At 41.2% G+C, this 12,425-nt stretch overlaps 1 protein-coding gene across 1 annotated transcript in view; it reads right to left on the bottom strand.

The window, feature by feature from the left end:
* Positions 1 to 11,164: 11,164 nt before the first annotated feature.
* chchd6b (coiled-coil-helix-coiled-coil-helix domain containing 6b) overlaps positions 11,165 to 12,425 on the bottom strand; it is a 69,790-nt gene continuing 68,529 nt past the window's right edge. Inside the window, exon 9 of the mRNA XM_081607291.1 lies at positions 11,165 to 11,496. Within this exon, the coding sequence (XP_081463417.1) occupies positions 11,455 to 11,496 (42 nt within the window). The 3' untranslated portion in view covers positions 11,165 to 11,454. The remainder of the gene's footprint in view (positions 11,497 to 12,425) is intronic.

Genomic DNA, 12,425 nt, shown 5'->3' with positions numbered 1-12,425 from the left:
GCAAATGGACGTCCAGTGAGCGGCTATGCGGCATAGGCTCCGGCTATGCGGCATAGGCTCCGGCTATGCGGCATAGGCTCCGGCTATGTGAGCTGAAATTTGCTCTGCGTTGAATGCTGTGGTTGGATTGATATAAATATATTAGAGTTGCAGCTAATAATTATTGTAGCAATTGATTATTCTGTCCATAATTCTTCTGATTAATCGTATAAAGTTTGCAGTTTTCATGTGACTTTAGCTTATTTAGTGACAGTTAAAGGTAAAGCTCAAACTTGTTAGCAAGCTGAATTTCTCAGCCCTTGGTCAGTTCTTGCATATAAACGGCACATCTTACTGAAGGATGTCAGGGAAAAGGTTTAAATGCCATCCTGTGAAAATAAATTTAAGATTAATTATTTTCAATGAGAATTTTGTGCTTTAACTAGTTTAGCAACTGTAGTAATGCTAAAACTTAGCATGCTAGCAGGCTGTGCTTCTCAACTGTTGATGCTAACGAATAGCACATCTTTGCTGTAATTTTTAAGCTAACAGTGTCATGTCAAATATCTTTATATGTAACTATTTTGTTAGAAGTTAACTATTTTAGCGTATGTTAAAAAGTGGTTGAATTGTATCAATTATCTGTCTCTTAACTGTTAGACCTGCATAACTTCTGTTCAGGATTACTGATCAACTCACATAAAATGTACGTATTTGTTTTCATTTTCACCAGTTTAACAGTGTAGATTCAACAATTATTTCATGGCTCTGTTCTTTTAAGACAGACATAGGCTATATGCATCACCTCCAAAACAGAACACACACTCTCAGAGGGCCCAACACCCTCAGATACGTCTCTGTGAAATAAATATTTTCAGTTTTTCTCGGAGTCACAGTAAAGAAAACTCAGGGGAAAACCAGAAGCAGAGGACTAAAACTAAAAAGTTGTAAGGCTGCTTTTTTTGCTGTTGGTTTTTCATGTCACTTGTGGCGTAATGTTTGTTTTCTAGTGCTGCTGAAACCTCACATGTCACCGCCGGATTCAGCTTCAGACGCTCCATTCATACTGACAGAATTCCTGATTATTTTTATACCCATTTGGCGAACTCCAGTGTTCTCATGACTGCAGTGTCAATACACACGCCTTGTTGTCACAAATAGATCAGACATGCCACAAAAGCTGAAAAATATCTGATTCTTGGTTCCTGTGCAAACCCAGATGTATATAAAATTAAACTAACTTTCAGCTTATTTTCACATTTTGTGTTCCATGATTGTGAAAACCTCTAAATGCTCAGTACTCTTACTATGATAAAACATAGCAAGAGACGTTTTTGCCATTCCAACAGACGAGCTTTGCGAGCGTTCGAGTAAAAAGTCGCTTTATTGTTTCATGAAGAGGAGAAACGCTGCATAAAACGGTTCCCAATTTACTTGATCGAAAAGTTTCACGCCCCTCTGAAAATCCAGCTGGAACTTCTCAAATAACCACCGAAGCTCATCAGCTGATTAGGCTTCCTGCTCGCAGAGAAAAACAATCTGCAGCAGCGAAACAGGAAGGCTTGAAGGTTGTCTTTGTAGCTGCGACTGGGAGATGAAGGCAGTGGAAATCTGGAGGGCTGCATTCGCCTCATGAATTATAATGTAAGCTGTCAGAGTGAGCATGTCTCTGGGATGGTAAGCGTCCAGTTCATGTCAGGACAGGACAGCCCGGGGCTTAATTACAACTCCGCCTATTAGAGGACACACACAGGGACACGGAAAACGCAACACCCTTCTTGGAATCATGGTGTGAGGATCCTGCATTTTTTTTTGGGGGGGGAGGGGGGGGGGGATCTGCATAACCCCCCGCATTTAGATTAAATTTATAAATCACAAAAAAATTCAAACTAAATAAAAATCACAACACATCATGTGCTGACATCAAAAGTCTTTGAATCTTTGAACCACACACGCTGCATTACAGTGCAAACACACGCCACACATTCCTCTCTAGCCCCCTTCGAGCCCCTCTGCCTTAGATATTCTCTCTGAACCTGTGTGCGTGCTCGTGTGTGCAGATATGACTTTGTCGGCGTCTTAATCACGCTTGGCTGCGCCTGTGTGTGGGCTGCTGTGACTATACGCTGTCGGTGAATAGCAAGTGACAGTAGGTACCAGACCAGAGCAAGGAGCCCCCTCCGCACCCCAACCCAAAACAGGCAGGGCGGTGGGGGTGGGGGGTGAAGCGAGGGTGCAAGACAGGGAGAGAAGACCCGAGGGCCTTTCCGTGGCGCTGGGCAGGACGTGAAGGTCACGTCGCAAAGCATCAAATCAGCTGGGCTGTTGGCCTGGGCGGGGCGCCGTTCTGGGTTTCTCAGAGAATGGTATCATTATGTGCTCTTCAGGGATCTCAGTCTGTCTTTGTTATTTGAACTCAGGCAGGTTGAAGCCTCCAGTTGAAATGTGATGATTAGAGATGTTGAGAGTTTACGCTACCTTGTGCTTGGATGTTTTTATGTTTTGCCATGTTTTAACGCTAAACAGCCACGTGAAGAATCTGCAACAGACCAACACAGGAGAGCGAAGAACTTTGAGAATTGTTTTCAGCACCAATGTAAGTCCTTTGTAGAACCACCAAGTGCTGCCATCGCAGCTGGATGTCTGTGGGGGAAATTCTGATGGTTTTTGAACTATCCTCTTGGAAACATATCTTTGTTTTCTTCTTTTTTGTGCCTTGTATTTAACTTTTTCCATTTTCTCACCAACTTTGACCGAATCTTTTCCATCTTAAAGAAGGGTGTTCCCACAGCACAATGCTGCCACCACCATTTTCCCACATACTGGTTTTTGCAATGTAAGATGTAGGACACGCGTGTCAAACTCAAGGCTCGTGGGCCAAATCCGGTCCGCCATAACTTTTTTTGTGGCCCTCTAGATTCTAGACTAAACACCAAGTGTGCTTAAATATTATGTTATCAATCAAACCAATGCAGTTTTTATCTGTTTACTGCCAAATTAAATCAATCAGTCCCTCCAGTTTCTTGTGAATTACAGTGGAAATTCACACAAAATCAACAAATCTCCACACTTAACTGGGAGTTTATCGCAGATTTTTCTCAAAAATTGTCAAAAACTTGAACTAAACAAACAGCTGCCTCAGCCTTAACTGATGTCAAATTATAGTCCATGATCTATGTGACGAGTAATAAAAATGTGCATTTACCGTCATAAATAAGCGCAAATATCACAAATATTTCTAAATTAGTACCAACAAACACGTTGATTTTTACTACAAAAAAAAAAAATCACAAATTCCTGAGGGGACTGAAAAGCTATACAATAATATTATTTAATTTGAATAACTTAATGATATTTTAACAGTTTGTGAACAGGTTTTATCAATACATTCTGGCACAACCGGCCCTTTAAGAGCATTCATGACCTTGATTTGGCCCAAAACGAAAATGAGTTTGACACCTCCAGGATGTACCTCCTACATTGCATCTGACAAACTGTGAGTGGGACTTTTTTTAATAATAGCTTTCTTCTTCTTGCCACTTAAAGAGAAAAGGTAAAGGATGGGGAAAAAATTGCTGCAGCTAAAACTCAGTATTATTTGGTTTTTATTCATACTATTAGCTTTTGCTATCTCTGCCAATTTTGTATTTGTCTTATTATTTTTACTAAGCTTAATTTTATTTCCCCTTCATCTACCTGTGACGTTGTGTTTTGGTCAGCTGAGGATGTTGTAATAGCACTGGCTTTTATTTACAAGTACCAGAATAAAAGGAGGGTGACTACAGAGCCACAGTTTTTAGATATTTAATTGAAATAAGTCTCACATCATTCTCCTTTCACCTCACACTTAGGATTTTGTGTTGGTTTATTACACAGATTTCCATTGCAATACATTGTTTTTGATTGTGGTTGAAAGGTAAGTGTTTTTAAGGCTTATTAAAACCTAGACACCCAGCTGCTTTTAGTCAAAAAGGGCACAAAGGTGATGTACCAAAAACCTTCACGATGAGACCAAGAAGGACGGCCACGGCAGACAGGCATGTCCAGCCGGACGGAAGTTGTTTATATGGTGCATTTAAATTATTTTGAGCTGCCAGTAAAGCAGGAACTGGAAAAACAAAAATTTACCATCAGCATAGAGAGAGAGAGAGAGAGAGAGAGAGAGAGAGAGAGAGAAATGTGTGTGTGACAGTCAAGGAAAGTACAGGGACAAGATGGCAGGTATACATGCAGCAGGGATTAGTAGAACCGGGTAAAGGTGAGGTGGGTGTATGAGTCAGATGACTTAGACAGTCTGAAGACGTCTGGTGGGTGGAAGGAAAAAAACATGCCTCAGACAGGAACCACAGCAGATGTACACCCCTGATCTTTTAGCAGCTAAGAAGACAGACATCTCTAAGCAGGAAACACAAAACTTAGCAAAGAGTAGCGATCAATTTCCAGATGGACATGAGGTCAAAAGAAAGTTGCTGGTAAAGTGATGCTAAATGTTGGTGAGCTAGTCTCATAGAGTTGTGTTTGTTGCCGTCTCCCATCATCTCCTCGAAGGGCCAACCTTCAGATCCAGAGAAACACTGTAAACGTGAGGCCACAGTGACCTTCATTCACGTAGTTAATGTTGGTACAGTGCGTACAACCTTCCCGATTGTTGAATCATAAACACTGATCCCACAGTGCTTTTGTTGTTCTGTTAAATTTCTTTAGACACAGCGTGTCTCGTCTTGCTTTTAGAGATCTTAATATCCTACTTCATGTTGTCGGAGCAGTATCTATTCAAGAAAGTTCTGGATTCTGCAGGTCCGGCGATCTCAGTCCTGGCTGCGATTGGTGAAAATGAGACACAATTGTTGTTAATAACAGTTCAGTATTAAAAAAATATATATATACTTTGATAACTACTTAGATTATTTCAATCTGATATTAAAATATTTTTCATAATCTGAAACCTCTAGGTGTAACAAACATCAAGAATGGAAATAATTTGTAAGGGGCTAATGCTTTTTCTCCGCGTGTAATGCACCAATTGTTCACAAAACGACCCCACGGCATTAAGTGGCCACTACCATGTTCCTATAAAGCCCAAAAAAACATCTGAAAGGAGCTCTGGCTTCCATTATATGACATGTCGTTGTAAACAGGGTCACCTACCCAAATATGCAAATGGGAAAAAAAAGAGAAACACAGAGCAGTCAGAGAATGTGCGGGAGGAACACATTTTGTCTGATTCAAAGACGGGCGATCTCTCCTGCCACCTATGGGTGGAGCTGCTTTTGGAGAGAATCATAAAAACTATTAACTTTGCATGCAGAGTATCTGGAGCTTGTGTGGTTTTCTTACACCTTTCACATTCCTTTTCTGTTGAAAAATTCAACTTAGTGAACTACACCGACTGAAAAACTGTAGAGGAAACTCAGAATCATATCTTACCTGCAGAGAGCTCTAAAAGATGAAAGTGAGGTTGGAGGGGAAAAAAGGCAGGGATGCAGAGAAAGGAAACCCCTCTTGACTGCAGAGCGAAAGGGCAAAAATCCCCCTTTGATTCGTTTGCTTAAAAGTTACCTCCGAACTTTCCCCTAAAGTTTCCTCAGAGTGTGAGAAAAATGTTTAGACTTGTTTGTGTGCGTGTGCACGCTCATGTGTGTGTGTGTGTGTGTGTGTGTGAAACTGTCAGCGATCATCAAGTCTCCCCTCCACTAGTTCAATAAATAACCATTCCAAAAATAAAAAATAAAAATGCTCACTTTACTCACAGGTCAATTTCCCCTGCAGTCAGACAGAGAGGACTCCCCGGGGAGAAGGGAATGAGGCAAGGCGCTCTGGCTGCTTTTCTGGAGAACATAGGGAGGTGCTGTGAAAGAAATGGCACCCCATGACTCACCAGCCACAAAAATATTTCCTCACTTTACCTGCTGCCTTGACCCTTCTGTTCCAAATATGGCTTGTGCTCCCCCAAAATCTACATTACATGCCTCTTAAAGTAATCCAGCCTATAATAAACCAACTCAACAGATCTGACACTCGTGATCAGCGCAGCAAAGGAACTGATAGGGTTAGGATAGCAAATTCTCTTAAAATCTAAGAGAATTGAAATAATTTTAGGAATTGCGAGTTGTGGCAAAACTATTGCTACACAATGACCTCAATGTTTTTGGCTTAGTTTTCCTCTGACGGCAGCAGATTGTTCTTGCCTTCACTTTACATGCACCTCATACAGAGTTGCTCAGCAACTTCCGGCACGTTCGTCCAAGAGCAGCTCCTGCATACTAGATGTTAGCCGCGCTACAAAATCAGGGGAAATTCAAATGGAGAGGCTTCCTGACTGCTCTCTCTACATCATGTCTATAATTTGGTGAGAGAAAGGTCAAAGACTGAACGAGGATACGTCCTGTGGTGCTGTGTGCAAAGCCACCTGATGAGTGATGACAGGTGCGGCTGGACGCAGAACGAGGTCAGCGAAAAAAATCAGAGCCGGGTTCAACCTGAAGGTAGGGGCCGGGGTCCTAACACTCCCACAGGGATTACAGCCTGACCTCGATGGCAAATAGCACAGTGTTTGTTGAAAGGCTGCATGCTTTGCTTAATGTAATATTGCTCTCATTAACATGCATGTAGTGCAGGGATGAAAGGGTATTTGCCTCCTTACTGATTTCTTCTGTTTGCGCTTTGTGTCACATATGAATGTTTCAGGATATCAGGCTGATTTTTGTGTAAAAAAAAAAAAAAAAAAAGACAACCAGAGTCAATACAAGATGCACTTTTCTCATGATAATTTCATTTATTAAGTGACCTTAAACCAACCTGGCCTTATGTGACGTGGTTGTTAAGCCCTATGTGGGGAAAAAAAAAAAAAACATTTGTTCCACCCTTGGCAACAACTCTTTTGACAGCTGATAATGGTTCACTACATCTTAAAATCTTTATGTCTAACGTTGATTAGGCCACTTCAAAAAGTTTTCTTTTTCCCTTTGGTGAACTTGTCGTGTGCTTCTGATCCTCGTCCTGCTGTGAAAACCCCAAGTGCACTTGAGCTGATCCTCATGACGTCACGGTCCGAGATTCCGCTTCAGGATTTTTTTCTTTTTTTTTTGGAAGAGAATAGAACCAATTTTGACCATTATGTTTGTTTTTTTTAATGCTGTATATTTTATACCAGACGCAAAAGGGCGCACATCATCCTAATGGCATTACTTTGCCTCAGCAATGTATTCTCAAAAGAATTAGGGATCTTTAGGCGTTTAGTGAGCAGTTTTTCACCTGGGAACTCTCCCATGGATACCATTCCCCCCCCCCCCAGTCTCTGTCTTATTACTTCTCTTATTCTGCGATTCTGGATCGGGAGTGTGACAAACACAGCAGGGAAAAAAATGGGTAAAAATCTGTAAAAAGAGCCAATTACTTTTCACAGCACTGTATGCGCCTCCTTGCTTGTCGGAAATACTGTTTTATTCCTGATTCTATTTGATTTATTTGCCAAGTTGTCCTGGACTAGTAGCACAGAAAATAGAGTATTTCCATTAGAGATGCGATGCACTGCAGTGGCTATAAAAGTTATAGTACATTATTCTGAAAATATTGCCATTACAATTGGGAAAAAATGGTGAAACTAAAGAATGTCTTGGTTGATATGAATCCTTTTGGATGACACTATGCACAGAGGCTATGAAAGCACAGAAGTGCATTCAACCAAATTAGGTAAATAATAATAATAATAATAATAATAATAATAATAATAATAATAATAAAAAAATTGCCATTTTTCCGTTGTTTTGGCTTTGTCTCTGCAGAAAGCTGCATCTGCCTTTTAGGGCTGGCCAGCCAGATCCAAGTTCACACATTAATGTGTAACCTCTGGCTGGCAATGTGAGAGCAAGTCCCAGGCACAGAAAGAAAAAAAATAAACTAATATATATATATATATATATATATATATATATATATATATATATATATATATATATATATATATATATATATATCTTGCATATGAATGACCAGCTACTGTGGAAGAGTCTCTGACACAAAGGTGTCCGCGCTCATGTCCACTAGAGACAAAACGCGGAAAAAACATTTTCAACACCTGCTTTGAAAAGCTCCTAAAAATCACACCCTCCAACTAACACACCAGCGCGTGCCGACACAAATGCACAGATAATGTGCCTTGATAACATTATGAATGGATGAGTGAGCAGCTCCATAGAACAGTGATTACTGGCTGCAGTGTGTGAAAGGAAATAGATTAGTCACTGTCTGAGCTCCCTCCCTTTTAATAACACAACATATAACACTCCTTCATGCTGTCTGAGTGGGGGAAATAAAGTCCAAATTTAATGTTAGGCTCTGAGGGAAGTGCTTTTTAATAGAGAGTGGGAGCACAAAAAGAAAATAACCCTAACCGCTGTGATGTCCTTCTCTTTTTTTTGTTGCTTCTGCTTATTAAAGAAAACAAGTTTCATTTAAAAAAAAAAACAAACAGCTACACCCCTGTGAAAACGGTAAAGGCTATAATTATGGCCACATTTATGTCAGCTTCCCTTTTGTTCATCTTTCTTCAACAACCCCATGGAATGTGTTTTTCCAGAAACGTTTCTCGAAATATGCAAAGAAAAAGAGCGCAGCGGCAGAAACGCTTCAAGACGAACGGCTGGGTGGTAAAGATAGACTTCGCCTTGTTAGAGCCTCAGGTGTTTGCTCTCTCCCTTAACAGGTGCATTATGGGCAGACAGGAGATGAACTCTGCCCTGGAGCAATTTCATTTTTTTTTTTTTCCCTTCAGAGAAAGGCCGGCAGATAGACGGACACGTGGACAGCCGGATAACAAGCAGAAAAAAATAAAAAAGCTCCAGCTGCCTCCCGTAATTACATTCATATAAAAACCACACCGGTTCCAACTCCATTCTGGAGCGATCCCAGAACAATCGAAATCACCGGTTTATTGATGGAAGGAGTTATAATCCCTAAAGTAGTGATGCCGAAGTTGGTAATGAGTGCGACATAATTCTTATTTTTTTCTGCAGAGGACACAAATGCTGATGGGAACGACTCCTCATCCAATTCCTACAGAAGATGACAAGTCATCCCACACACACGCAGACATACACACACACACACACACACACACACACACACACACACACACACACACACACACACACACACACACACACACACACACACAGTGTGAGGTGTCATGGTGGCAGCAGCAACAAAGGGTCTTGTTTATTAAAGTACCTTGTGAGATAACAAATGAAGCATGAAATGAGGATCTCACACACAACGCAAGACATGCCAGGTAGTGTGTGGCGAAGCAGTGGAGGAGCGACCTGTGTCGTACTGCGAAAATGCTCATAAACATACAGATAAAAAGAATCAATTTCATGGGCTGCGATTGGTAAACAGAATGTGGAGGCATCTGTTTCATTTGGACCCAGAGCTGGTCTGGGTTTCCAGCCAGTCGGCCGTCGGTGGTTTTAGGGTTAAGTAATGGAGTAATATCCCAAGCAGAGTCTGAGCCTGTAAAGCCTGACTGTCAACTCGTAGGTCAGGCAGGGAAGGCTTTAAATCAGAGGAACAGCCTAGTGGTCAGTGGTGACTTTTCAGGAGCTGCAGAGATCCACGGCGCAGGTGGGAGCGTCTAATGACAAGACGACTATCAAGTGGCGCCACAGGAAAGTTCTTGTTGCAAGCAGAGCAGCATGCTATATTAAATCCCCATTGTTATTGCAATGTAAATATGTGCAATACTGCAACCACAAAGAAATAATAGGCTGCAAAATTTGGGTGGACATTTTACTTCTTTTTTTTTAAACGTTTTTCAAGCGCCATGCATTTGTGCTCTGCATGCTGATATCATCGTATGCCGGTGACGTCTTTATTGGCATACTGGGGGAGTTGATGTTGCACGTCGTACTAAATGCGCCGTCTGTGACACAAGGATGGTCACAACATCATACTGTGGGAATGCTATTCTTAAGCAGGGACAAGTTGTTTGGGTGGATCTAAGTTCAGGGTTGCTGTGGATCCCAGCAGGAGCACAATCCTAAATAAACTGGCTAAGCTACAATCACATGGTTAAGATTAAAGCACATCCACGTCTCAAGAGTGGTCCAATCAAATCCAGATGTAAATCAAAATGAGAATTTGCCGCCAGACTTTAAAAACAATTTTGTTTATCTCCATCCAGTCTGGGCTTTAGATCATTTTCAGAGAATGTAAAGCAGGTAGACAAACCCCAATAAGACCTTCAGCTGGAATTACAGCAAAGTAACTGACAGGGAGGGCTCAATACAAATATACGGCAAACTGTCCAATTTGTATTTGTAAAAACCTTTGAAAATCAATCCAGTTCATTCCCTGCACAAACTGAACACGAACGTATAGCCGGTGAAGTAAAAGTAAAGGATTTATCGCCATAATATATTCCATATAGCAACTATTTTCACTGTGAAAGCCTGTAGAGAGACACATACTCTCAGTGGAAGTATGGATGTTGTTAGGGTGGACGGGAAGCACTCTGTCAGCATGTCAGCGCTGCTGACAGACAGAAGACTGTGACTTAAGCTTGATGCACAGCAAACATTATATGAATATACTGAACTGAAAGCGCGTCTCGGAGCCCTGTCATCTCCTCGGCTGGTAGGAAGGTGGTGGGCGGATGATCGCTTCCTGTCAGGTGACATCTTCATGGCCCACTTGCAGACACTGCCCTGAGCAGGGAAATAAGTTTGCATGAAAACATGGAGGCAAAAACAATTTAGGAGCTGCAGAGAGAGTCGGAGGGGGGGAGTGCAGGGGGGTTCTGTTGAAATCCTTTGTCAGTTTCACGGTGCCAGTAAACAGCATTCGCCCTTTTTATTACTTTTACAAATCAGTCATGAGGAACCAAATTTGACTTCTGACTTACAAAGGAATCCGTTAAAATTGTCAACATGAAAACAGATTTCTACACAAATAATGACAATTAAATGGAAATATTTAACATAAAATCAGCGACTGCCCCTTTAAAGCGGCAGACCTAATTCAACGCAGGCCAGTCGGTGCCAGCAGTCTCACAATGAGAGGAATGGAGCACAGTGACTGTATCTCTGGTGATTGTGGCATAAAGACACCTGTGTCTGGGAGGTCCATTTACTGGTTAATCAGTATTCCTAGCTACTATTACAGCATGAGGACAAAAGAACCGTAATGATAAATGGTAAATGGCCTGTACTGGCATAGTGCTTTATTTAGACCAGAAGACCCCCAAAGCACTTTACATTCAGTTATTCACCTATTAAAGCACACGTTCGCTTTCATGCTCTGGTGATGGTAAGCTACGTTGTAGCCACAGCTGCTCTGCAGCTTTCTACAGACAGAAAAAAATTTAAAAAAGACATATAGCTGCACAGAAATGGGTTGAAGACAACAAGGTGGACGTTCCGGAGCGGCACAGTCAAAGCCCGGACCTCAATCCGACAGAGGATTTGCGGAAGGACTTGTTTACTTCCAATCTCCGTGGAACCTGATAGAGCTGGAACAATTCTGCAAGGAAGAATAGAGGAAAATTACAGATGGTGCCCAGAGGTGCATCTACTAAAAACTAGCTTGAATGGGGTAAATATTATGTAGTCGCATATTTTATTTTATATACTTAATATTTTATTTTTTTGTTGTTATTATTTTGTAGAAATCACTTTTGACTTTCTTTTTTGTAATTTCGTTTCTGTCATAAAAGCTCAATTTTTGTTGCTCGTGATCGATTCGTAAAAACAATTAAAAGGATAAAGCATCCAATAGGTGAAGACACTTTTGATATGGTAGGTATTTTATATGTAGCACAGCCTAAATCCATTAGCAGTTCTATGATAAAGTTAATATGGATTTAACGAATGTTTCTGGCAAACAGACTCCAGCAGCAATGTGCAACATGCATGTACCCTCAAAGGGAGTGACAGGAGAATCTCCCTGTAATCATCTCTGAACTGGGAGTGAAGTCACAGCTGTGCTGCAAGAAAACGGGTGTGACTCACTCACTGGAGTGTAATGCTGCCATCTATAGGTCAGCTCTTCGTTCCAGATGCCAACAACGCCTTTCCAGTCCACACTTTTCCCAGCTGCTGGTGTAAGATCAGTCACATTAGAGCCTCTGACTGACCGCACAAGTCATGTCTTGCACCTAACACTACCGCAGTAAAGCAAAAAAAATAAAATAAAAAAATTGAAAAAGAAGCAAAAACCCTGGAAGAAATACAAAAAAAAAGGCGTCTGACACAAAAGCAGGAGGTTAAGCTGGATCAAAAACGAGCAAGTTCCTGAATTTTGTTTGCGCGTCGTTCGCCTGTTTCCATTCCAACATTTTTCATTTGTGTCCCTGTTTCTTAAAAAGACAAAAAATATAAATTCTGCCTTTGCTGTGGGATAATTATCTTGAAGAAGGAAAACAATAGTTTTCACATTTCTTTTAGCAGAAT

Source organism: Poecilia reticulata, chromosome 5, assembly GCF_904066995.2.
Source record: "Poecilia reticulata chromosome 5, P_reticulata-male-v2, whole genome shotgun sequence".
NCBI classification, from domain to species: domain Eukaryota; kingdom Metazoa; phylum Chordata; class Actinopteri; order Cyprinodontiformes; family Poeciliidae; genus Poecilia; species Poecilia reticulata.
The sequence above is the reverse complement of the archived record's forward strand: the minus strand, read 5'-3'. Positions and strand labels throughout refer to the sequence as shown.